Source organism: Rana temporaria, chromosome 13, assembly GCF_905171775.1.
Source record: "Rana temporaria chromosome 13, aRanTem1.1, whole genome shotgun sequence".
Taxonomy (NCBI): domain Eukaryota; kingdom Metazoa; phylum Chordata; class Amphibia; order Anura; family Ranidae; genus Rana; species Rana temporaria.
Window position 1 is genome coordinate 50,933,541 of NC_053501.1, and position 23,920 is coordinate 50,957,460.

A 23,920-nucleotide genomic window follows, 5' to 3' on the forward strand; every position below is an offset into this window, starting at 1 on the left:
AGAAAAAAAATATTTGTAAGGCAACAAAACCCTTATGTATTGTATTTAATCTGTGTTTGCCTGGAGCTCTGTTTTATTGAAATTAATATAAACTAGAGTTGAAGGAAAATAGAGCTTCAGTTTACTGAATTCCTTCACAATTTAATTTCCACAATATTAGTGGCCATGCTGTAGAAAGCCAAGTGCCTGAATGCAAATCAAGTTAAGGCTCTGCCAGCAGCTGATGCAAATCTGTTATGCAACAAATCCAATCCTCCTCTTTCCTTGAAAACAAGGAAACACAATTATGTGACCAGTGTTGCCTGAAATATCTTAGGAGAATCAAAAACAACATTAGTTGGTAATGACAGTACTGCAGTCCGGGCATCTCATTTGGTTAGCATTGTATAGAGGCTAATTTACGCATAATTTGCTACCAATTATTCTTAAAGAATCAAAATAAATCAGGTCATCCACATTGATTACCATGACCTTTATATATCAATTTAATGGAGGAAAGTTCAAGAACAAAGCTGTAAGGGCATTAAAGGTCTACGTGGAATGGACAATTATGCATGTTTTTACTGACAGGGGCCCAGATTCACAGAGTGTGGGCGCACATTACGCAGAAGCGCAAACGCCGTACACCACACGGCGTAGCGCAGAGAGGCCAGCATTGAATTCAGCAAGCCAGTGCTCCCAACGCTGCGCCAGCGTGGCGTGGGATTCTAAGGCGTACGCCGGCGTAGGTGGAAGTGGGCGTGACCCATGCAAATGAGGCGTGACCCCATGCAAATGATGGGCCAAGCGCCAGACAGATACGTATCACCAACTGCGCATGCGCCGTGGCGTGGACGGATCCCCCTGCGCACAACCACTGCCAAAAACTACGCCGGATCACTGTGTATGGCGTTAACGTAACCTACGCCCAGCCAGACACACGTCCAACGTAAAATACGCCGGCTTGTGTTCCCTGGTGCAGACCTTCGCATGTCTGCTACTGGGTTGCACCTCCTTTATGGGGCATAACTTTACGCCGGACGTACAACTTACGCGCACCTCTCATAGCCTGCGTCGGGCGCACGCAGGTTCGTGAATCGCCGTATTTCCCTCATTTGCATGTTTGAATGGCTAATCAATGGGAGTGGCACTATGCGCCCAGCCTAAATGTGCGCCCACCCTACCCCAGCGTAAGCAAGTTACGACGGCAGGGTGAAGCCTGTTTTTAGGCGCATATCTGTTCGTGGGTCTGGCGCACAGATATGACGGCATAACTTGTTATACGTTGGCGTAAGTGCTTTGTAAATCTGGGCCAAGGTGTACTATCCACAAAGTAAATATACAGAAACACCTTAGATCTGAGCCATAGCCAAATTATCTTACGTGTTGCAGTGCAATGCAATCAAAATAAAAAAATTATACAACCCCAATTAGAAAAAAGGGGACTCTCTAAAATCTAAAAAAAAAAAAAAATGCAATGATTTGTAAATCTCATAAACCCCATATTTTATTCACAATAAAAAAAACACATCAAGTGTTTAAACTGAGAAAATGTACATTTTCTTCTAAAAATGGTTATTTTGAAATTGATTGAAACAAAGCAGTTGGCAAAGTAAGCTGTACTTACAAAGAAGAGCTGGAAAAACATTTGTCAACAAAATTCAATAATTGGAAACAGGTCAGCAACATGACTGGGTATAAAAAGGGCATCTAAGGGCTCATTTACACCTGTTTGGCTTTAACACACATTTAAGCAAGTGTAAACTAGCAGTTAAACAAGTTTTTGGACAAGCTTTGTTAAAGCTCTCTGAACGCTAGTGAAAGCTTCTGTCACTAAATGGTTAGCTTACAGTCCTGTTTACACCTTGCTTTTGCTTTGCTTCAAAAATGATACCCCATGTCGCTTTAGTGGGGCTTCAAAGTATCTTTAAAGCCTCCATATAAGTCTATGGCAAAGCTTGCTTGAAGACCCAAAGCCCCACCGAAGCCTCAAAGCACCAAGCAAAAGCAAAGTGTAAACAGGACTATAAGCTAACCATTTTATTTAGTGACAGGAGCTTTGACTGGCTTTCAGAGAGCTTTAACAAAGTGTGTCCGAAGACATGTTTTGAAGTAGTGTAAACTAGCCCTTAGAAAGTCAGAGTGTCTCAGAAGTAAAGATGGGCAGAGGTTCACCAATCTGTGAAAAACGGTTTAAAAATTTACAAAAATTTCAGAAAAATGTGCAATGTAAAATTGCATTGTGGCTAAATCCACATTTACAGTACAGAATATCATAAGATTCAGAGAATCTGGAGAAATCTCTGTGTGCAAGGGACAAGGCTGAAACGCAATATTGGATGCCCGTGATCTTCAGGCCATCAGATGGCACTACATTAAAAACAGGCCTGATTCTGTCATAGACATCACTGCTTGGACTGCAAGAGGGGATGCTACACCATGGTACCCATGGCCCTGTCCCAACGTTTTTGGAATAGGGGATATAGATAAAATATATATAAAAAAGTGAAAGTATTACAATGGAACTTCACCTAAAAAAAAAGGTGATAAAAAGTTCAGCTCTTCCCGCTCCTGTTTTTCCCTGAAGTGGGTTCCTAGTTTTGACAGGTACCTGCTCCCATTTCCATTTGGATCGTCAAAATACATGTACATTGGGAAACCAGCTGTGTACCCACAGGAAGTCTTTGCCAGCTTGTCACAAGCAAGATGGTGGCGCCAGGGACCTGAAGACCCTCAAAGAACCAACCAAGGTGAAGAAAACGCTGGATCCCTGGACTGGTATGTGTGTGTTATTAAAAGTCAGCAGCTACAAGATTATGTATTAATAAAAGCAAAGATTCACTGCATCTTAGCACTACAAACCAAAAACACGAATTAAAAAAATTTAAAGCAAACTCATCCATGTCTCCATGTTTTTATTTTCCTAAAAAAATCACTCTGAAAACCACCCCCTAGCAATTCTGGCTGTGACCATCTTGATTAAGGGCAGATGATTCATACTTCCTGGAATCTATCTGCCCTTATCTTAGGCACGCAGGCAGAAGGGTGTGTTTAGTTGAAAAAACCCTTCCACCTCTCCCAAAGACTTGAGATGTATGACAACTTGTCTAGGCCTGGAAACCAAAAAGCAACTGAAAAATAGGATATACTTTCCTATTTATTTACTAATGCTAGTAGCACAATGATTAAAAAAAATTAATGTTGAAAGTGAAGTTTCGCTTTAAAGATATACATACCGGCCGAACATCTCCACAGGAGTTTGTGAACTGCCGCGCCAGCCCAAAATCCAGCATAAAACATTTCCGACAGGTGCTGGGGAAACGACCCATTGCAAAATTTGACTGTAAAAGAACATATGGGAAGAAAGTCATACTATATAAGACAAGAACGAAATGCCTTCATCAGATCACAACATTACAGGTACATGCTAGAGAAAAAAAAAAAAATCTAAAGATGCATACAGGGAACAATGCCTACCAGTTTAGGTCTTCAGTTTGTCAGGCCAAAACCAGTCTCCTTATCAGTAATCCGGCAATTTGGGAAACCTTTCTGCTCACCTGTTATATAGAGCTATTCCCAATCACATGCATCAAAGTGACCAGTCTCTCCCCCCCCCCCCCCCCATCTATACCCCCTGTGGCTTGTTCCCTTTCCCCCCCACAATAATTTTGAGGGAAAAAAGATTTAATCTCCAAATACGGAAAGGTTTCTTCACAGTAAGAGCTGAGAAAATGTGGAATAGACTCCCTGCAGAGGTGGTTCTGACCAGCTCAGTAGATTGATTTAAAAAAGGCCAGGATTCTTTCCTAAATGTACATGTACTGGGTACTGACATTTGTAGGTAAAGTTTATCCAGGAAAAATCAGATTGCCTCTCAGGGGATCAAGAAGGAAATTTTTCCCCTGCTGTAGCAAAAATTGGATCATGCTCTGCTGGGGTTTTTTCACCTTCCTCAACTTTGGGTATAGGATTGTGTATACGGGATTATATATTTTTTTGGTTGAACTAAATGGACTTTTTGCGGATCGTTAGTATGCTCGACAAAATCCTACACATGTGCTTTTGACAAAAATCAGACACTCGTACGACAATGGAACCATATGTACCATGTGCTTTTGACAAAAATCAGACACTCGTACGACAATGGAACCATATGTACCAGGCTTAATAGTGTGTATAAGGTCTTACTAAAAGTGGAGAGTGCAAAATCTGGTGCAGCTGTGTATGGTAACCATTAATTTCAGCTTGTTCAATTAAGCTTTGACAAAAAAAAAAAAAACACCTGGAAGCCGGTTGGTTTCTATTCAGAGCTGCACTCTCCAATTTTAGTAAATCAATCCCAGTGTGTGTTACAGACATTTAAAGTCATAATTGCTATTGCTAATATTTTGAACTTTTATATTTTTCATAAAATATCTGGTGGCAGAGTAAATGCTTAAGTGCATAGTGCCACCCAGTGACAATATCTCAGTCTGTTGGCACTTAGACTGTGGTCCCGCAAGCTGGAAAATCTTTGTGCATTGTGAGGCCGAGACTGGACTTGTCACGTGGTGTAAGGTTGACCAGCCATTTGTCACAAGTTGGTGGAGGTGGCAGTGGTCTGATGCAGCGTTCGTTACAATGTTTACCGGGATGTGCTCATGACAGGCTCCATATATACCTTTGTGAGTTGCTCATTGTATTTTATTATTCTTTTTCAAACCAGTACACATAAGACAATAAATTTCACATCCTTTGTGAAATCCTGATTTATATCCTAAATTTTACATCCTTTGGCATGCGCTTCCTGATTCTAATGCATGTTTTTTGTGCCCATTTTACTATATGCCCTGCCCTACTCGTTTTGTGATCAAAACTTCATTAGGTTTCCTACACAGTTTGACGATCGACTTTTTTTTTAATACATGATTTTGTGTATAGTAATATATATATATATATATATATATATATATATATATATATATATATATATATATATATATATATATATATATATATATATATATATGTCTTTTTATATATTTATATCAAATCAATGGATTTTTCATTTGTAAATTTGTATTGTATTTCTACCTTTGAAAATGTACACATTTTGTCATGTTACAACCAAAAACGTAAACTTATTTTATTGGGATTTTAGGTGATAGACAAACACAAAGTGGCACAGAATTGTGAAGTGGAAGAAAAATGATAAATTGATAAAAAAAATTACAAAAAAATAAATATGTGAAATATGTGACGTGCATTTGTATTCAGCCTCCCTGAGTCAATACTTTGTAGAACCAGCTTTCTCTGCAATTACAGCTGCAAGTCTTTTTGGGGATGTCTCTACCAGCTTTACACATCTAGAGAGTGACATTTTTGCCCATTCTTCTCTGTAAAATAGCTCAAGCTCTGTCAGATTGGATGGAGAGCGTCTGAACAGAAATTTTCAAGTCTTGTCACAGATTCTCAATTGAATTTAAGTCTGGAATTTGACTGGGACATTCTAACACATGAATATGCTTTGATCTAAACCATTCCATTGCTCTGGTTGTATGTTTAGGCCCCTTTCGCACAAGCTTTCCAATAAGGTCCGCCTGTCAGTTTTCCAGGCGGACCTGATCGGACGCTCCATTCACCTCTGGAGTGGTGGATGTCAGCGGTGACATGTCTGCTGACATCCACTGATATCCGATCCTGTCCATGAAATCCAGACGGATGGAAACCCAATCTTCCATCCGTCTGGGTGGGGAATCAAATCGGATAGGATCTCTATAGAAGACAGCAGGGCTTTGACAGGTCTATCTTCGCACAGTGAGCGCAGACAGGCCTGTCATCCGCCTGCTCAACGGGCATCAGCAGATCGATCCCTGCTGAGCAAAGTGGAGTCCGTACACAGACAAGCCCGTTTAAAAGGCCCCTTAGGGTCACTGTCTTGAAGGAAAGTGAATCTCCACCCCAGTCTCAAGTCTTTTGCAGAATAACAGGTTTTCTTCTAAGATTGACCGGTATTTGGCTCCATCCATCTTCCCACCAACTCTGACCAGCCTTCCCTGTTAAAGAAAAGCAACCCCAGAACATGATGCTGCCACCACCATGTTTTAGCCCTGGTTCACGTTGATACTACTTTGAAATTGCGCCACTTCCCTTGAAGTAGTGCAATTTCAAAATAGCAACGTCAGCGCGATTTCAGCTGCTACTTGATAACCATCTGTGTGGCTTCATGCACAGATGTCTATTGAAATCGCATCTGAAATTGGCAAAAGTAGTGCAGAAACTTCTTTTGCAAATCGTTGTGGCACCGAAAAATCGGTGTTGCACCGATTGAAACAGTGCCATTGCCCCCAATAGGCTGCGACTTCTCATTCGATCTATTAAATCTCATGACAAAGTGCTCCAATGTGAACCTAGGCTAACGGTGGGGATGGTGTGTTCAGGGTGATATGTAGTGTTAGTTTTCTGCCACACATGACGTTTTGCTTTTTGGCAAAAAAGTACAAATTTTGGTCTCATCTGACAAGAGAACCTTCTATCCACACGTTTGCCGTGTCCCCCACGTCTTCTCGCAAACAGGACTTATTATGGCTTTCTTTCAACAATGGCTTTCTTCTTGCCGCTTGTCCATAAAGGCCAAATTTGTGGAGTTCATGACTAATAGTTGCCCTGTGGACAGATTCCCCCCACCTGAGCTGTGGTCTCTGCAGCTCCTCCAGAGTCATCATGGGCCTCTCGGCTGCTTCTCTGATTAATGCTCTCCTTGCCCAGCCTGGCAGTTTAGGTAGTGGACCATGTCTTGGTAGGTTTGCAGTTGTGTCATACTCTTTCCATTTTTTGGATAATGGATTTAACAGTGCTTTTCAGATGTTCAAAGCTTAGGATATTTTTTTTATTTTTATAACCGAACCCTGATTTAAACTTCTCCACAACTTTATTCCTGACCTGTCTGGTGTGTTCATTGGCCCTCATGATGCCGTTTGTTCATAAAGGTTCTCCAACAAAGCTCTGAGGGCTTCACAGAACAGCTGTATTGATACTGAGATTTTAATTACATACCTGGACTCCATTTACTAATCAGGTGACTTCTGAAGGCAATTGGTTCCAGTAGATTTTAGTTATGGGTATCAGAGTAAATAGGGCTGAATATAAATGCATGCCACACAGATATTTGTAAAAAAAAAAAAAAAAAACATTGATCATTTTCCTTCCACTTCCCACTGTGTTGGTCTATAACATAAAAACCCAATAAAGTACATGTTTTTGGTTGTAACATGACTAAATGTAGAACATTTCAAGGAGGTATGAATATTTTTCCAGGCTCTGTATGTAGTTTTTTCTGGGATGGAACTGAAAGCACAGAGATCTACATATAGATGAAGCAGAAGTAAACATCAGAAGGGTAATGTATGGCATTACATTACCTACAGTGGCATAAAGTAACACGGTTGCTACTTTGACATTACAAAAGTGAATGAGACCTATCTGTAAAATCACAGTAACAGCGGTAACATATATGGTTCATGGTATCATAATGCTATTTCTACTAGTCCAGTTGTCCCACATCAGACAGTAGTGAAATCCCCAAAAGGGATTAAATCCTGCCTCACTCCATCGAAACCATAGGGAGGAGAATCCACAGTAAGGACATCCAAGTGTACAGATTTTGTATGTACTAACCGGCTTGATGTCTCTGTGAAGGAACCCTACAGAATGAATGCTCTCGATTGCCTCCAGAATTTGCCTTCCAAGTCGTAGCATGGTGCTGACCGAAAAAGTGCCCCGGGACTGGCTGCGGCGGAGATCTGCCAGATTCCGACCCTGAAGAAAGATAGCAGAACCATTAAACACATAAAGACATACAAATGCTAGTATGGAGTATTAATAGTAGAAATCGATGAAGCAATATAAACAGCACCAAGATCCATTACGTAAATCAGTAGAACAAAAGCAAAGAATGGCTTGTAAACAAAATAGTGAGACACTATACTTTCAGAAAGAACATTGGTCTGTGGAGAAAAAAATAAATAAAATAAATATGCACCAGTACTATAGCAACCGTGCAATTAAGATTTTAAATTAAAGAACTAAACTAAAATGGTAGCAATCAGGTGCACAGGTCACCTTCTTCCAAAATAGCAGTGCTCAGAAGTGGCCCTTGTCTAACATCCCCTTATAAATAGCACAGGGAGCACACAAGCATAAGATATGGGGATGCACCCAGCAGATATAGGATTTTGGTTTTCAAAAATTGGTATGGTTGTATTGGTCATGGGGATTTCAGCCGCAGGAATTTTTAGCAACCATTTCCAGGTCTTATGTTGGCACATACATCTTACATATATAATCATTTCATCTAAAAAAATATTTAGTTAGCAACCCCTAACTTTAAGGCTCCATGCACACTGAAGCTGATAAACTGCAGTTTATTGGCGTTTTTTTTTTTTTTTTTTTAAAGCCCATAAACTGAACTCTATGTTAGCCTATGTGCCCATGCACACCTGTTTTTTTTTAGTGTTAATGAGATTTGGAGTTGATTGGCTTTTTTCTGAACGCCCAAAATTTGCTTTCAAAGTGCCGTTTGGCGGGAAGAAACGCTCAAAAACGCCAAACGCTAAAAAACGCCGGTGCCAGCGTTTTTTAATCCATTGAAAAAAAAAATAGCTAGACTGAAAAACGCTGATTAAAGCTATTTCAAAAACGCTAAAAAAACGTTGAATGGCTCCCTGCAAAGCTACTGGCGTTTTTTTTATAGCTTTTATCAGCTTCAGTGTGCATGGAGCCTGAAGTGACCCTTTCAACAAAAGATTATTTATACAAAAAAGGCAGCAGGTAAAAAGGAAGAGGCCCGATACAGAGGCTTGCCTTTCCCGCAGTCCATGTATTGAAAAAACACCACTTTGCTGTTCCCTGGCAGCTTCAGGTATTCGGTGCATCAAGTAGGTCAAATATCTACTACCCCTGCAGCAAGCTTTAGTTTCCCCAATGACTAGCATGTCCTGTAGTGATGGCAGTTTGGTCTGCAGTGTTATGATAAAAAGTTGCAAGCACTGGATTTAAGACAGGAGCAGGCCCTTTGAGTTAATAAACTGGTCCAGTGTCTCTCAACCTTTTTTCAGTCAAAGCACTTAAATTCTGCACAAAGTCTCAAGGAATCCCATTCTAAGGTGTAGAAAACTTAACTATAAGGCTTCATTTCCATGGACGTTTTTACAGCCACTTTCTTTAGCCTTTTTTACAGCTTAAAAACGCCTGTCCATGTTTATTTATTTTTGGGCTGGAGCTCAAAAACGCAGCGGTAGCGTTTTCGCGCATTTAACGTCTGGCGTTTTTACAGCTCTACTCTGGAGCTTCAGAACGCCCTGGTCCTTCGTTTTTTTTACAGCTCAAAAACGCCTATGCCATTAGCAGTTAAAAAACGCCTATGTGGGCATGATGCCATAGAATAACATGGACAGGCGTTTTTAAGCTGTAAAAAACGCTCAGAAAAGTGGCTGTAAAAACGTCAGTGGAAATGAAGCCTTAGTTTAACATCGCAGCAGCATCCCCACACTTGAGACAGCCAACATTAGAGGGGATTTATTCTTTCAAAGCAAATACACTTTTGAACACTGCGAATATCTAGTAATCCAGCATCTCTTCTTCAATTTCTCTCCCACATGCAGCAAACGTGACCCAATTGCTGACCGAGGGGGGCATGGAGGTCAAACAAGGATGCTATACAGGTGCCCAAGGGTCCTCCTCATCAACCAATGACATTAGCAGTTGCTGGGATGCTGGCAGCAGGCCTGCACAATGCACAAGGTTGTAATGTTGCACAATGAAAACCTGTGGCTTTGTGTAACAAAGAATCGGGTTTGATTCACCTGCTGGTTTGCACACAATTTTTGGGCAATTTTGGCACCAGCGAGCTATTTCTTCAGTGTGCATGCATCAATGACGTTGGCAGTAGCGTATACAGTGCATATCTCCTAAACTATAATAAGAGAAGTCGTATTTTACAATGGACTCCAATAACTCCATTACCTTCAAGTGCAAAAAAGGACACACGGATATAATTATTGCTAAATATTACATTTGGTGGTCATACATTTTTTACTTTTGGCTGGTGGCAGTGGTGTCCATACTGGACAAATTATAGTTTCTTGTTAAGTGGGCTGAACAGTTTTAACACAATTTAGAAATTGTAATTGATACATCCACTGAACAAGAACACAAAAAATATCACTTTTCAAATTTTTACAAATGTGCCGTCATACCTGCAATTGCATGACTACATAGTTAAATCGATCGTTCCTCCCACATCCTATGAAGCGACATACATGATCTTTACCTGAAAGAACACACAAATCATGTTAATAAATTAACAGAAGAATCTAGTCAGAGCTGCATGACTGAATACAAACTTCAAAAAAAAAATGTAAATAAAAAATACCATCTCTTGAAAAAGTAGATAATGGTTTTAAAACCTGGAACAAACAGAAATAACACAAACATGTTTACTTCTGGCATCTGACTATATTTTATATATTTTTATATAGAGTTAGTGTGTGAGTGTGTGTGTGTGTGTGTGTGTGTATGTATTAATAAATTAAAAACACTGCTTTTGTTCCTCTGCATCATGCACACACCGCCATTTACAAAATACATGTTTTTTTTTAATTTTCAAAATAATTTATAATGTTGGGGTATGTTCCTAAATAGAGAGATGTGCTTTTTTGTACTCCAATAAGCAGGGAGGGAGATGACCTGGTCCCCAGCTCACAGGAGTACAAAAAAAGTGAAAACCCCAGCATTAGAAATAATTTCTTTGTAAATCAAGAAAAAAATAATTTAATTGGCCTGGATTCTAGGTCCAAGGGCAGTTTACTTCAGTGCAAGAAATGATTAGATGCCCTCCTGGCATTAAAGTGGGTCTAAAGGCAGAAGGTTTTCTATGCATGAAGATAAAAACTTCTGTGTGAAACTGCCCCCCTCAGCCACCCTAATACCTGCCTGAGCCCCATCTCTATCCAGCGATGTTGCACAAGAGACTTGGCTGTCCGGGACTCTCCCCCTTCTGATTGGCTGACACACACACGGGTGCCATTGGCTCTTGCTACTGTCAAAGTGAGTGAGCCAATTGAGAGCAAAAAGTGGTGGGGCCAAGCCATGACCCCAGCTGCATGCTGTGGAGGGCTGTCGGCAGGAGAGAGGGGCCACGAGTGCTGACGAGGGACCCGAGAAGAGGATCTGGACTGCTCTGTGCAAAACCACTGCACAGAGCAGAAAAATATAACAGGTTTGTTATTTTAAAACAAACAAAAAAAAGGACGACTTTAGTATCACATTAAACCTGTTCCTTATCACTCAATGGTCAAATGCCAGAGGCCCAACTGCCCACTTAAGCTGCTTAGAGCACTAAGGGCTTTACACTTAGTCTTGACTTGTAATTAAGTCCCTGTGTACAGCCTGGGCATTAGAATAATTTGGACACAGAAATTGATTTTAAGACAAAAACGAACCAACATCAAAATTTAGGGCCTTCTTTACACTTTGCTGTTTTGGCACATACAAATAACCATTTCTTAATTATGGAGTCATGTATCCTTTCACAAAAGTAAAAAGAGGCTTAGAATTATTTTACATGACTCTCAAAAATTCTTAGCACATCTCCCTGCTTTCAGATATCTATTGCTTTTCCGTACTCGGAGAGAGGTTTTCGAAATACATCACTGTAGCCTGCTTACTAAGAACGCTCAGTAGTAAAGACACAGATTGAGGACAGCTTAATTGCAAAAATAAATGATTCTGACGGCAATCTGAAAAATTATAAAAAGCAGGCTGATGACTTTGCAACATAAGTATTTGTTTTCCCTATACAAAAAGCTAAACCAGAGACAAAACGAAAATTATAACAGGATGTACTCTCTACGGAGTATCAGTAACAAATCTACCAGCACTACAGACAAAAAACATTATTTCCTTAAAGGGGTTGTAAACCCTTGTGTTTTTTCACCTTACTGCATCCACTACATGGCTTACTAGTCTCACTGGGCCAGATCCACATACATTTAGTTAGGCACAGCGTATCAGAGATACACTACGCTGCCGTACCTTACCTGGCGTATATTCGAATCCTCAGCGAGTTACGGCGGCGTAGTGTATTTCTGGCGGCGGATTTCAAATTGGGCGGTCTTAATTTAAATGAAGCGCGTCCCCGCGCAGAATGAACTGCGCATGCGTCGTCGCGAAATCTAGGACGTTTTTTTTTAACTTCGTGAGTTACGTCCATCCCTATTCACGGACGACTTACGCAAAAAAAAAAAAAATCAAATTTCGACGCGGGAACAACGGCCATACTTAACATGGCAATTCTATCTATACGCCGAAAAATACCAGCTTTAACTATAGGCCGGAAAAAGCCGACTACAGACGACGTTAGAAAATGCGACGGGCGCGCGTACGTTCGTGGATCGTCGTAAATCGCTAATTTGCATACCCGACGCGGAAAACTACACAAACTCCACCCAGCGGGCGCCGAAGTATTGCACCTACGAACCGAAGGCGAACAAACCGAAGGCGTACGAAGCCGTACGCCTGTCGGATCGAACCCAGAAGCCGTCGTATCTTGGTTTGAGGATTCAAACTAAAGATACGACGCGGGAAATTTGAAAGTACGGCGCCGGCGTACTTCGTCTGTAGATCTGACCCACTGCAACTATTTCCATGTGCTGGTAGCAAAAGCTGCATTGCTGGGGTGATTAGCGTAAATGAACCCATCCTTTAATCCACTTTAACATAAATTTCAATCTACTGAGTATTTACTGAGAGTTTGGACTTTAATGGGGTTAAACAGTCTGCACCCATATGCAACAATGGATCTGTCAACTGAACCACTTCACCACCGGAAGAATTTACCCCCTTCCTGCACTGTTTGCGATACGGCACTGCGGCGCTTTTTAACGGTAGTCGTGCAACATTGCACCCAAACAAAATTTACGTCCTTTTTTTTCCCACAAATAGAGCTTTCTTTTGGTGGTATTTGATCACCTCTGCGGTTTTTATTTTTTGCGCTATAAACAAAAAGAGCGACACTTTAGAAAAAAAAATGCAATATTTTTTACTTTTTGATATACTAAATATCCCCAAAAAATAGAAAAAATATATTTCTCAGTTTAGGCCAATATGTATTCTACATATTTTTGGTAAAAAAAAAAATGGCAATAGTAATGGTGGACACAGCGGACACTTTTAACACTATTTTGGGACCATTGTCATTTATACAGCGATCAGTGCTATACAAATGCACCGATTACTTTGTAAATTACACTGGCAGGGAAGGGGTTAAACACTAGGGGCGATCAAGGGGTTAAGTGTGTCCTAGGGAGTGATTCTAACTGTGGGGGGATGGGATACCACTGACACGACAGCGATCACTGCTCCCGATGACAGGGAACAGTAGGTCCCTGTCATGTCACTAGGCAGAACAGGGAAATGCTTTGTTTACATAGACATCTCTCCATTCTGCAGCGCCGTATCAGGATCCCGGGACACTGGCGGACAGAGTCACGGAGCACACGCATGGACACGGAGCACACACCGGGCACACGCCCGGCCGGCGGCGAGGGCACCCACTAACTGCGATTTAAAGGGGACATATCTGTACGGCCATTTGTGCAGCCGTGCCATCGTATTTCGCCGTGCGCTGGTCGTTGGTAAGCATCTGAATTATGAAAGGTGGGAGGGAGTCCTTCATACTCAGAATAACTGGATTTTTACTGTGATTCCTAAAGTGGGAGGTCATAGTAAATATAAGGGCACCGTTCTTAGCCTCCCTTATAGACACTCTTACTTAAAGAGGAGGTTCAGTCTTAAAAAAAAAAAAAAAAACAACAGCTACAAATCCTATAATTCTTGACCTTTAACTGGTCAGTCAGCTGTACGGCTTTCTGCTTCACATCCGGCTGCCCACTGCACATGCCCAAGCCGTGCAGTGTGCTTTGTGAATGGTACCACAGTCTTCTGGGACCTGCAACATGTCCCAGAAGACTGCAGGGAAGAAATGGGTTGGGGGAAGACAAACTTATAATACAAAAGTGCAGCGCTGTGAGAATGAATAATAAAATGAATGTCCAAATGAGCATATGTAATCTTCAAAATATTGAAAGTGTTGAAAATAAAGACAAACTTATGCTTGGATTGCCTTGGCCTAAGTGATTCAAGCATAAGCGGGAGCAGGTACCTGTCAAAACGAGGTACCCGCTGGAAAGGTCATCCAATTTCTACCGACAAATAAAGCTCCTGGAACAGACGAACTGTTCAGCAAATACTTCAAGGCATTTTGTAAAATTCTGTCACCTCAAGTAAATTGTTTAACTATGCATTTCCCAAAGAAATGCTTGAAACGGTCATTATTTTGGATGAGATCCAGCGTCACCTACCAATTACAGGCCTATTTCATTACTGAAATCTGACCTAGAAGTATATTCTAAAGCTCTAGCCAATCGCTTACTGGACATAACACTTATCTCATCGAACCAGATCAAGTGAGGTTCGTTAAAGGTCGACAAGGCCCTGACAGTACCAGGAGAATAATTGACTTGATCATATAGAGCACAACTGAATTTCTTCTCGCCTTCTTGGTTTGGACGCAGAGAAGGCATTCAACAGGGTTCATTGGAAGAACATTGCGGAGACCCTTAGGAAGTTTGGATTTTCCAGCTTCATCCATGAAGCCATAATGTCCCGCTACACAGTACCGTCAGCCAGAGTATTCACATCAGGCAACATTTCAAAAAGCTTCACATTAACAAATGGAATCAGACAAGGATGTCCCTTATTGCCTATTTTTTCATTAATAATCATACCCATTGCGGTAACTATTAGCGCTAATTCCTATATCACTGGTATTAAAATTGGAAAAAATTATCATAAACCGGGGCAGGCTGACCCATTGGGCACCACCCGAGGGCCCCCGGCCCCATGAGAGGCCACTTGAAGCGTCTGTAATAATACCACCAACTATGCGCTGCTCCCTGCCGGCCCCTCCTTCTCTCCCGTCCACCGCAGGTGCTTGTACTGTCTGTACGTGACATCACCTGGGATGGACAAGAAGAGAGGAGGGGCCGGCGGGGAGCAACGCGACGTTAGCGGTATTATTATAGGCATTGAGTCCTGGTCCCCCCAAAGTGTCCCCCTGTGTGCTCCCCCATCTCTCACAGTGTGTCCCCCCCCCCCACAGTGTCTCCCTGTGTGTTCCCCCCCACAGTGTCCCCCTGTGCGCTCTATTAACCCTTTTTCGGCCGCTAGCGGGGGTTAAAACCTCACCGCTAGTGCCCGAATATCTCGGTAAACACGATGGTATAGCCGCGCTACAAATAGCGTGGCTATACCGTCACCGCGGCTCGACGCTGCAATGTGAAAGCAGCCTTAAAAGCTACTTTAACAGCCTGGAAGTTAGTTTGATCTAAACTACAACCAGTAAGTGACCCTGCCTATATTCCAATACCATTAAGAGTTATTGAATATTACAAAGTACGTCTTAATGTAGTGCCTTGGACTAACAGGGAATCAACTTTTTTCTTAACCTGCCTGATGTTCAGAAAACCCGTGTTTCTAATAATCTGAGACTCAACTCAAAAAATGCAATTACAAAAGGAATATATAGATTCCTTGCAAAGTCTGGGAACTTTTCACTTCTAACAAAGTCCGAAATAGAAAAGGCATCTCCCTTTTTATAAACTCTCCTCCTTTCCCCATAAAACCAAAAATTACCAATATGATTAAATGGGAGAAATACCCATCTCAAACTCTCCCATGGGAAGTATGGCGGAAAGCCATAATGATTAACAGCTCAGTAACATCTTGCATTGAACACTGGGAAAACTCCCAGAATATTAAATCGCTGATACTTGACTCCATATAGAGACTTTCCAAGATATTCCCATCCTCATCCTCCATATGCTGGAGATCTAATACTCATACTGGCAATTTAATACACACATTATGAGGTTGTAAAGCTGTCTAGTTTCTGGAAGATCATTTTCTCCCTTATAGTGTTCCTTACAGGAAACTTAACTTCACTCACACCAGCAATGGCCTTATTGAAATTAAATTTAGACCTATACCCGCTAAATTAAAAAGAACTATTGTTGCCAATATCTTAATAGCCGCGAGACACACCATAACTAAACTATGGAAATCCACTCTTATGCCGCGTACACACGATAATTTTTCAGCATGAAAAAAAAAAACGTAGTTTTTCGGAATGTAGAAAAAAAACATGTTTTTCCAACTTCTTTATTAAAACGACGTTGCCCACACACCATCGTTTTAAAAAAATGCTCTAGCAAAGCACCGTGACGTACAACACGTACAACGGCACTATAAAGGGGAAGTTCCATGCGGATGACGCCACCCTCAGCTGATTCCGTGTTAGTAAAAGACGATTCGCGCTTTTCTGTCTGTTACAACGTGATGAATGTGCTTACTCCATTACGAATGGTAGTTTTACCAGAACGAGCGCTCCCATCTCATAACTTGCTTCTGAGCATGCGCAGGTTTTTAACGTCGTTTTAGCCCACACACGATCATTTTTTACAACCCGAAAAACGACAGTTTAAAACGTCGTTAAAAAATGCAGCATGTTCAAAAAAAAAAAAAAAATTATGTGAAGCCCACACAGGATCATTTTAAAACCACGTTTTATTCATGCCGAAAAATGATCGTGTGTACGCGGCATCACTCCTAATATGTCTGATGTTATTGTGAGACTGAATTCTTAAGCTCACCACGAGCCTATGTTAGCGCACAAAAATTGCACCACAGATAAATTTATAAAAAAAAGTCTGGCACATCCTAGAGCTTACAATTATCTGAAAGATACTAAAAACTACTAAACTTGTTTTTGTATCACAAAATTTCTTCAAGGTTTTGTAATTTGTATGGTGACTTCCATCCACTCTCCTCTCCTTTCTATGTTAAGCATAATTCCCTGGTTTACAGCATGATCCTTTTTGGGGTAAACAAGAATTATATAAATAAATAAATATCTCTATCTATATTATTATTATTATTATTTACCCGCTCAACCCCCCCCCCCCCGCCCTTTAAAATTACATGCCACGTCAGGCAGAGGATGTCTTCAAGCAGATCTTACTCTTTTGGGTGGAGCTCAACTTTAAAATACGTCTAAAGCCAATTTCTTAAAATTTTGGTTTGGATTGAATGGAGTTCCCTTTCAAGTTTGTATTGCTATTTCCACAATAGGGACATTCACTTTCTCCATTTGTCTTGGTCACCACTGTAACCAGGACAAAAAGGGAATATAAAAATCCAAAAATTTGAGTTTCCACCTGGGTAAATCTTTCAATGGGGAAACTTGTCTAATGCCGCGTACACACACCTGTTTTTCGGGTTGTAAAAAAATTAAGTTTTTTTTTAATGTCATTAAAAACTATCGTGTGTGTGGGCTCCAGAGCATTTTTCATGACGTAAAAAATGGGCATTAAAAATTTAGAACATGCTCTAATTTTTCACGTCGTTTTTAACGTCGTAAAAAATGGTCGTGTGTGGGCTTTAACAACGTGAAAAAAACGCACATGCTCAGAAGTTATGATAAAACTTCTGGTAAAACTAGCGTTCGTAATAGAGATAGCACATTCATCACGCTGTAACAGTCTGAAAAGTGCGAATCGTCTTTTACCAACAGGAAATCAGCAAACGCAGCCCCAAGGGTGGCGCCATCCAAATGGAACTTCCCCTTTATAGTGCCGTCGTACGTGTTGTACATCACCACGATCACGATCGTGTGTAGGCAAGGCCAGTTGAACAATCGGGTTGAAAAAAAAAAACGTTTTTTTCTAGACTTTTAAAAAAGTCATTTTTTTACAACCCGAAAAACGGTCGTGTGTACGCGGCATAAGAGGAGACTTTCCCTCATTTTCTGCTTTGTCTACAGAACAGGGAGTGAAACTACATTCTAGATTTATGCATCTATTCCTACAGTGAACATATATCAAACATGTATTGAAAACAGAGCTTTTTCTCAGCTGGAACACAGCCACACTCTGTATTGTCACCGCCAACACTAACCTGTACTTACCGCTCATTGCTGTCACTTGTAAACACAGAAACGTGGCTTCTGTATTACGATAGAACCCTCCCTGCCCTGCGCCATCTCAGTGAGATTAGAGAAAGGTGCAGAGGGATTTACGCAGCCACACAAGTCCCATGGTAGCAACTCATCCTGAAGCCCTCTCCTCCAGCCCACTCTCCTGCTGTAAGCTGTAAGCTGTAGCTGCACTTTTGCCCCTCCCTCTAGTGTGCTCATTTTTGGTTTTAAACTGGCCTGTGTGATATGCACTCCTAAACCCTGCCACTATGTGTACAATGCATTCACACACCCTCCACGTAATGCTTTCCTGAACCCTGCAATCTTTGCGCAACACATGCCTGAGCCCTGCCGCTGTGCATAGCACACTCCTGAGTCCTGCCACTCTGTGCATAACACACTTCTAAACCCTGCTCTGTGTGTTACACACTGCACTATATACACTTTGTTACCCTAGCATTTTGTGAACCCCGCACTATATACATTTTGATATACACTTCATACTCCTGATTACTGCACTCTGTACGTGAGGCTGTATATGACATTACTCCCGACCACTGTACTCTTCATAAACATGATACATTACTTACTTTTGAATGGGTTATGGTCTTAACAGGTGCTCGTTGTTAAATAGTCAATGACTATTCTGATTTTTTTATTTTTTTAAAGAATATATAAAATGAATTTTTTTTTTTTTAAATAAATGTGATGCTTCTTGTACACGTCTGTTAGACTCTTACTTATGGCACAAAACTTAGAGCATATTGTGTGGGTACATGGACCGTGGCATGTGTGTGACATGTATACAAAAGAGGTGGTCTATAGGTACAGGATAAAAAGCACATCCAACACCAATGCCATACTTGGCAAGCATTTCAATGATCATTTCAGCTGGGAGGAGGTGAATGAAGTAACATGTGAAGGACAGCAGGATCACTGCCTGCAGACTCTGCAGTCCTCGTTCACGTAAAAGGGCTGTGGCACAAAGCTAAACACATGTGCCTATAGAGCCATTTGGATCAATAAACCCTTTCAAACTAGATGTCATCCTCTTTCAAAACCTTTCAAAGTCCTTTGTACGAAGCCTGCAAATGGCAAGAGATAGATTGATGGCATAGATGAAGGAATAAGTGGTCTCTGGGGGAGGGAGGGGAGGCAAAAAAGTGCATAGTCACTTACATGAGCCTTGCAATATTTTACAATTGTATGCTCATCCAAGCACAGCAACCAATTTCCACCTGTCCTACACAGAATATTGCTATCCAAGAAATGTCTACATGCATTCTACTTAAAGAAGCGCTTTAAATCCATGTACCATCGACAGTAGAATATTGGAATGGAACATGAAAAGAAAGTTATTTTGAAATGTAAATATACAATTATAAGATGCAGACTAAAATATAACATTTAAATTAAAGTTATATCATTTGGACAGATTACATTTTGTGAAAAAATTTTCTTTATATTTGTACAGCAAAAAATTGTAATGTTCCTGATTTAGAGAGCTGAAACATTAAAGGAGTTGTAAAGTCATAAGGTTTTTTTTACCTTACTGCATTCTTTGCAGTAAGATACAGGGGGACTGTAGGACTGCTGAAAGTTTCTCTGGGTCCATTGAAAAACCAGCAGTGGAAATTACATAACCCAGGAATTTAACCTGTTCACGATGGAATTCGCACTGCTACAATTAGCAATAGAGATTGTTCTCTGAGTTTCTGAAGCACTCGACAGACATCTGTGTGGTGGCTCTCCAGGGACTTGGAAAATATGAGGACATCATCGAGATAAACGTGACCTGTTCTGGTATTAAAAAATAAAATAAAAATTGCAGCTTTCCACTCGTCGCCCTCCTTAATCCTGACGAGATTGTATGCGCCTCTCAAATCAAGCGTTGTGAAAACTGTTGCTTCCTTGAGGCGGTCAAATAACTCGATAATCAACGGAATCGCATAGGAATTTTTAATTGTGAAATGATTAAGACCCGTAAAATCAAAACAAGGTCTCACCACTCTTCTTCACAAACAAGAAACCAGCACCAGCAGGAGATGAGGATTTGCGGATGAAACCTTAAGAAAGTGCGTCTGCAACATACTCCTCCATGGCCTTATCCTCCAAGACCAAAAAGGGGAAACCCGGCCACGAGGGAGTATGGCACCAGGTTGATGGCCAATTGCACAATCATACGACTGGTGTGGAGGCAAAGTACCGGCTTGACCTTTGTCAAAAACATCGCTAAAAATCGCAATACTCCCCTGGCAGGGAGGAGAGTGAAGAGGTGCACAGGACCTTGGCTACCTTCTGGAAGCATCTCTTACTGCATTGTGGCGACCAGGACAGAACCTCAGCATGGAGCCAATCAAAAAAAGAAGGGTTGTGTCTCTGTAACCAAGGATAACCAATAACCAGTGGAAACTTAGGTGAGGAAATAACTTGGAATTGGATTATCTCATGGTGAAGAGCCCCTACGGCCATGGACAACGGAACAGTCTCATAGGCAGGCTGTAGAGGTCTCCCATCGAGAGCCTCAGTGGCAAGTGGAGCATCACGCAGCTTCAGCGGAATCGAGCACTTCGATACAAAGGCAGCATCAATGAACAGGCCTGCAGCCCCAGAGTCGATTAGAGCTTGTATGTCGACGGACGACTCAGCCCAAGAAAGGGTAACCGAAACCAGGGGCTTATCCTTCTGGATAACTGGAGACGAAACAATGGCACTTAAGGGACAGGACCTCAAGGTTCGGGCGTTCCCTTGATGGGTAGGATAAGACTTCAAAAAGTGACAAGCCTGACCACAATAAAGGCACAATCTCTCCCTCCTCCTAAGGGCATGGGTTCACCGTCAATGACTGACTCTGTACCAGGAGGCATGGGAGGGGAGGGAGGCAAGGGTGGGCCTACAAAGCTCAGAGAAATGTACATGAGGCTTCCGCAAGCGATCCTTAACCACTTCCATACCGCGCCTATTCTGGCACTTCTCTCCATGTAAAAATCATACTTTTTTTGCTAGAAAATTACTCAGAACCCCCAAAAATTATATATTATTTATATTTATTTATATTTGGCAGACACCCTAGGGAATAAAGTGGCGGTCATTGCAACTTTTTATCTCGCACAGTATTTGCGCAATAATTTTTAAACGCCTTTTTTTGGGGGGGGAATGGTTTCATGAATTAAAAAATAACAAAATAGTAAAGTTAGCCCAATTTTTTTGTATAATGTGAAAGATGATGTTACGCCGAGTAAATAGTTATCCAACATGTCACGCTTTAAAATTGAGCACACTCATGGAATGGCGCCCAAACTTCGGTACTTAAAAATCTCCATAGACAACGCTTTATTTATTTTTTACAGGTTACCAGTTTAGAGTTACAGAGAATGTCTAGTGGTAGAAGTATTGCTCTCACTCTAACGCACGCGGTGATACCTCACATGTGTGGTTTGAACGGCGTTTGCATATGTGGGCAGGACTTGCGTGTGCATTCGCTTCTGAGCGTGAGCTCCCGGGGACAGTAAACATCCCTTGCAATAGGAATAGTGTGTGACAGGTCCTCTTTATGGAGAGATGCAGGGTCAATAAGACCCGGCATCTCTCCTCCAGGCTGGAAAGCATGAGATCGTGAAAAAAAGTCATAATCTCATGCTTTCAGCCACGATTGTGGCTTTGTTTACTTCCGGGTACCTGGGCGTGTGACGTCATAACGTTGTACCCGGGCCTCCGACGGCCATAGAGATGCCTGGAAATCTCTATCCTCCCCATCCGGCGGCGTCCGATTCGTTCTCCGATGGCACGGGAAAGCCCGGAAAAGCACCGGATGGCGGCGGGAAGGGGGGACGTCCGCCTATAAGGAACCACCGCTATGATCGTTCTGATCGTGCACAGAATCGCCGCCTAAAAAGAAGGATATCTGAATGATGCATGTAGCTGCAGGAATCATTCAGATATCCCCACACAAAGTACAGGACGTCATATGACATCCTACGGTAGGGAAGTGGTTAAAAGAGTCTCTCTCTAAATCTGGAGTCAATAAGGATGGCAAATGTGATCAACATCTCGAGTGGGTATAACTCGGGCTGCTATTTCATCCTTGATGTTATCCAAAAGACCATGAGAAAAGGCAGCCACGAGGGCCTCATTCTTACAAGCAACCTCTGCTGCCAAAGTATGGAATTCAATGGTGTAATCGGCAACAGTTATTGTACTCTGATGGACATGAGGCTCTTGGCAGCAGAAGCAGAGTGTGCGAGAAGGTCAAATACACTTTTGAAGGAAGCCACAAATTCTGTGTAACTCAGGACCACTGGTTTTTGCGTCTCCCATAGAGGGTTTGCCCAGGCCAAGGCTCTCTCAGAAAGCAAAGATATCACAAAACCTACTTTGCTTCTGTCCTTGGGAAACGCCTGGGGCAGCATCTCAAAGTATATCTTAACCTGGTTGAGAAACCCTCTGCATTGAACTGGATCGCCCACCAAATCGCTGGGGAAGCGGAGCGGAACCAGACATACCTCTTATAGAGGTGATACTCGAGGTGAGTGCCTGCACAGAGACTGGAGCAGCAGCAGGGACGGCCTGCAACACAGTTTGTACCGGAGCAGCCACAGTGGGAGATTCCAGGTGAGCCGTGCGACTCAGGAGCGTTTGTTTGTACTAGGGTTGTCCAGATACCGATACCAGTATCGGTACCGATACCGAGTATTTGCGGGAGTACTCGTACTCGCGCAAATACCCCTGATACCTAAATAGAATACTTTCCCCCCCCTTTCCCCCCCGCCGCTGCCGCCGCATCGCACCGCCACATCAAGGGACATGGCTAGAGGGACATTGCTGCATATGTGAGGGACATGGCTAGAGGGACATTGCTGCATATGTGAGGGACATGGCTGCATATGTGAGGGACATGGCTAGAGGGACATGGCTGCATATGTGAGGGACATGGCTAGAGGGACATTGCTGCATATGTGAGGGACATGGCTAGAGGGACATTGCTGCATATGTGAGGGACATGGCTGCATATGTGAGGGACATGGCTAGAGGGACATGGCTGCATATGTGAGGGACATGGCTGCATATGTGAGGGACATGGCTAGAGGGACATGGCTGCATATGTGGGGGGACATGGCTGCATTTGGGGACACATTTAAAAAAAGTATCGGTATTCGGTATCGGCGACTACTTGAAAAAAAGTATCGGTACTTGTACTCGGTCCTAAAAAAGTGGTATCGGGACAACCCTAGTTTGTACCATTGCAAACTGATCCATGCGTGATCCTGGTTATCCAATCTGGAAAAATATTAACAAGTGACTGCGACATTATGGCGAACACTTCGAACAATTTTGACACATTTTTGGGACCAGTCATTTTCACAATTAAAAATGCATTTAAAATGCATTGTTTACTGTAAAAATGACAATTGCAGTTTGGGAGTTAACCACAAGGGGGCGCTGAAGGGGTTGTGTGACCTCATTTGTGTTTCTAACTGTGGGGGGGTGTGGCTGTAGGTGTGACGTCATCGATTGTGTTGCCCTATAAAAGGGAACACACGATCGATGACAGCGCCACAGTGAAGAACGGGGAAGCTGTGTTTACATACAGCTCTCCCCGTTCTTCAGCTCCGGGGACCAATCGCGGGACTCCAGCGGCGATCGGTTCCGCGGGTCCTGCGGTCACGGAGCTTCGAACCAGGTCGCAGGAGCACGCCGCGGGCGACCCACGGCTGGGCACTTAAAGAGGATGTACGTGCTTGTGCCCTGCCGTGCCATTCTGCCGACGTAAATGTGCAGGAGGTGGTCCTTCAGTGGTTAAATCACACTTGTTTAATAATAATAAAAAGATAAACAGAGTAAGCGTAGTCAAAACATACCCAGAGTCAGCCA

The 23,920-nt window shown here is 42.2% G+C and overlaps 1 protein-coding gene across 2 annotated transcripts in view; it reads right to left on the minus strand.

Annotated features, from left to right (window-relative positions):
* TTBK2 (tau tubulin kinase 2) overlaps window positions 1-23,920 on the minus strand; it is a 124,506-nt gene that overhangs the window by 42,080 nt on the left and 58,506 nt on the right. For both annotated transcript variants that reach the window (XM_040333075.1, XM_040333077.1), the window contains exons 4-6: window positions 10,215-10,288; window positions 7,636-7,776; window positions 3,216-3,320 (exon numbers count right to left, since the gene is read on the minus strand). In XM_040333075.1, the coding sequence (XP_040189009.1) occupies window positions 3,216-3,320; window positions 7,636-7,776; window positions 10,215-10,288 (320 nt within the window). The remainder of the gene's footprint in view (window positions 1-3,215; window positions 3,321-7,635; window positions 7,777-10,214; window positions 10,289-23,920) is intronic.